General features: G+C 50.8%; 1 protein-coding gene across 1 annotated transcript in view; it reads left to right on the forward strand.

Moving 5' to 3' along the window:
* The window catches only part of LOC106809327 (chondroitin sulfate synthase 1-like), an 8,197-nt gene extending 4,830 nt beyond the window's left edge, over window positions 1–3,367 (forward strand). Inside the window, exon 3 of the mRNA XM_014812370.1 lies at window positions 372–3,367. Coding sequence (XP_014667856.1) covers window positions 372–1,529 — 1,158 coding nt within the window. The 3' untranslated portion in view covers window positions 1,530–3,367. The remainder of the gene's footprint in view (window positions 1–371) is intronic.
* Window positions 3,368–4,136: the final 769 nt, after the last annotated feature.

Raw genomic sequence — 4,136 nt, forward strand, 5'->3', positions numbered from 1 at the left:
CTCGGTAGGTGATGTTAATGTTTGATCTATCCGTTTTTTGCTCGGTAGTGATGGTAATGTTTGATCTAACCGTGTTTTACTCGGTAGGTGATGTTAATGTTTGATCTATCCGTGTTTTGCTCGGTAGGTGATGTTCATGTTTGATCTATCCGTGTTTTGCTCGGTAGTGATGGTAATGTTTGATCTAACCGTGTTTTACTCGGTAGGTGATGTTCATGTTTGATCTATTCATGTTTTGCTCGGTAGGTGATGTTCATGTTTGATCTATCCGTGTTTTGCTCAGTAGGTGATGTTCATGTTTGATCTATTCGTGTTTTACTCGGTAGCCTAGGTGATGTTAATGTTTGATCTATCCGGGTTTTGCTCGGTAGGTGATGTTCATGATCAACAAGCACTCGCGGCAGCGTGGCCGCGTCATCGATTTCCGCGAGATCCTGTACGGCTACTACCGCCACGACCCGCGGCACGGTGCCGACTACATCGTCGACATCCTGCTCACCTACAAGAAATACGCCGGCCGCAAGATGACCGTGCCCGTGCGCCGGCACGCATACATCCAGCAGGCGTTCACCGCGCCTGAGTTCCGCGAGGAGATGCCCGACCCGAGCCCGCCGCCGAGCGAACACCAGGGGGCGCCGCCGCGCGACGGCGCCGATTTCAACAGCGGTGACGCGGACCTTCCGACGGCGGCGGCGGCGGCTGCGGGCGGCGCACAGACGACGGTGCACTTTGTGCTGCCGCTCGCCGGGCGCTACACGACGTTCAAGCGTTTCCTCAGCAACTTTGAGAGCGCGTGCCTGCGCGGCGAGGAGCGGGTCACGCTGGCCGTGATCCTCTTCACGCACGCGTACGAGGACCGGCGCGACGACACGGTTGCCGCCGTCGCGACGCTGCGCGCCAAGTACCCGCGCTACGACCTGCAGACCGTGCACGCTGCCGGCGCGTTCTCCCGCGGGCTCGCACTCCAGATTGGCGCCCGCCTGCGCCGCGCCGACGCCCTCCTGTTTTTCGTCGACGTCGACATCTACTTCAGTCGCGACTTCCTCGAGCGCGCGAGACTGAACGCACGCCGCGGCGTCAGCGTCTACTTCCCGATCGTGTTCAGTCAGTATAACCCGCGCACCGTCGACGCGGGCGAAGAGCGAGATGTGTTCAGCATCGACGACGACGTCGGATACTGGCGTGAGTTTGGCTACGGAATCGCCTGCGTGTATAACTCCGACCTGCACGTTGTTGGTGGCTTCGACCTGACGATCGAGGGCTGGGGTCGCGAGGATGTTGACCTCTTTGAGCGTTTCCTCGCTTCGGGGAACGTGACGGTGGTGCGCGCGCCCGACCCCGGCCTCGTTCACATCTACCATGATAAGACGTGCGACCCTGGACTCGACGCTGCGCAGCTAACAATGTGCCGCGGCTCAGACACGAACGGCTACGGGTCGACGCGGCGACTAGCCGACGTCGTCTATGCGCGACCCGACCTTCTCGGCATGACGGACGAAGATGACGATGAGGACGGTGACGCCACGTGACATCGGCTCCTGCGTGATGAGGGCTAGCAGGGGGCGCTGCTGAAGTTGTAGAGCGGCGGCCCAGATGTCTCGACCATACAGATGAGGACTGTTAAGACGCAGGGGACACCGTGCTACGTCCTAGGCGGGTTGACGCAGTGGACACCGCGCTACGTCTTAGGCGGGTTGACGCAGTAGACACCGCGCTACGTCTTAGGCGGGTTGACGCAGTAGACACCGCGCTACGTCGGCTCCTAGGCGGGGTGACGCAGGGGACACCACGCTACGTCCTAGGCGGGGTGACGCAGGGGACACCGCGCTACGTCTTAGGCGGGTTGACGCAGTGGACACCGCGCTACGTCGGCTCCTAGGCGGGGTGACGCAGGGAACACCGCGCTACGTCCTAGGCGGGGTGACGCAGGGGACACCGCGCTACGTCCTAGGCGGGGTGACGCAGGGGACACCGCGCTACGTCCTAGGCGGGGTGACGCAGGGGACACCGCGCTACGTCGGCTCCTAGGCAGGGTAACGCAGGGGACACCGCGCTACGTCGGCTCCTAGGCGGGGTGACGCAGGGGACACCACGCTACGTCGGCACACTGAGAGATGTGGTGCTGCAACGTGAGACGCGCTGATGAGAAAAGTTCCCGTGTGAAAGCATTCTAGTGGCGTGAGTGCAACTACTACGTGAGTGTTAACTGAATGCAGGGAAGCTGTTAGGGTGACGTAAGCTGTCGATGATGCGTCAGTCAGCCATCCAGTGATAATACTCGCGAATTCTATATTTCTGTATTGCCACACGATTGAGATACTATAATGGCGCGTTTAACCCCGACAGACGTTTTAACGGCACACACACGCACGCACAGACATATATGGATGCTGAAGAAGAGGAAAAGTGCCACGGAGAGATTACCAATGAACGGTTTTAATATCCCTAATAAAGCCGCCCGTTTATTATTCACAAAGTGGTCGTGAAATTGAAATAAGGGATAGGGAGGGACCACGTGTGTTACGCAATATAAGAAACATCGAATTAAATGTCTTTATGTTGTATTTAATATTTAACACACAGGCGGTACAGATACTCGTTGTTGTTTTTCCCCCATTTCCAGTGTAACATGTACAGCGTTTATATTGTGGTGCAATCCTAAATGATATGATGATCTCTTGTGTGTACTGTTTCGGGTGCAGACTAATGCGTAGGTTTGTTGGTGCTCACAACTTCATGGAGCTCTCACCTTAACTGTAATGCAGATATGCAACAATTAACACACGATGCCAATAAGGAGTGCAATGCAAATACATTACCGTAGCCTATCACGATATTTCGCACATTGCTCTTTCAGAAGCTGCGGCAAAAGCAAGTATATATAAATATTGTAGATCATTCAAACGTGATATAGTCTCAAGCCGGATTCATTCTAACCCATTTAGTCGATTTTTGAGTTGCTTTTCTGAATGCCAGCTGGTCACTCGATACGAGCTGTATACGTGTCTACTACATATAGCCAGATACGTGTACACCGCCTTGCATTATCATTGTAGACGTTGACACGGGAATAAATGTGCCCGTCTGCACATTCGTGCTAACAGAGTTACTCTGGCCACATTTCCGGCCAACATTGCTCAACGTCTGTGTTTCTAGCTAGCCATATCAACTTTCCGTGCATTGCCCACTGCCCAGAAGAGCGGTTATAGACGTTTGGAATCAATGATCTGCGAACAGCTAGTGCGTTTGTTCACTGTTCATTGTTCACTCGTCGCTGTTGCGGTACGTATGTATTTTAGTGATCAGAGAGATGCATTATTTTGCAAAGCATTTTAATAAATGTTGCTAATTTTAATTTGAGATTTTACGTGAGTCTTCATTCTTTTTGTCTCGTCGTGATTTCATGTTTTTTCGCATATCCTTAATATTGGAAGATATATACCGTAATCAGAAACTTCTACCATAAGCCTACATACTAGCTAACCTTCTATTATTATTCACCTCGTAATTTATTATAATAATTTCCATAAGTTCCGAACACAATTTAGCTTTATTTTATTTATTTATTTGTTTATTAACATTGGTAGTAGTTTTTAGTACATTGCATTGGTAACAGATATATCAAGCTTAATTGCAAGCTCCTCACCATCAAATTTTGTCGGCTCTGTGTAGAATAGCCTTACAAATAGATTCATTTTGCGTAAGATATCCTGTAGGTAGGCGTGTACACGGCCTCTCCTACACTAATTCTGAAAAATCTACACTGTTTCCTGTTATGTCAGTGTGTTAGTGGTAATGTAGTCGCAAAGCACAAAGAAAGAACATCCCCGTTTGTCTATAAACTAGCCATTGTTGCGCTTCATTCGTTGCCATAGCAACAGTGTCTCATAGATACGAGAGTGTAGTCGCCAGCTTATGTATGCCTATATGTAACAAGATCTCTTGATGAGTTTACCGTGCAAATTAAACACGTGAGTCAACTGGCAAAATTTCTCAGCAAATGCTGTGATTATGGTAGGTAATTCTATTGATAGTGCCAAACTAATATACACAGCAGCAGTGGCGCATTTTTAGCTATATTGCAATAATCTTCACTGTTATAATGTACTATTGCTAACAACAATGACTGCTATCAC

The sequence above is a fragment of the Priapulus caudatus genome, unplaced genomic scaffold, assembly GCF_000485595.1.
Source record: "Priapulus caudatus unplaced genomic scaffold, Priapulus_caudatus-5.0.1 Scaffold345, whole genome shotgun sequence".
Classification (NCBI taxonomy): Eukaryota; Metazoa; Priapulida; class Priapulimorpha; order Priapulimorphida; family Priapulidae; genus Priapulus; species Priapulus caudatus.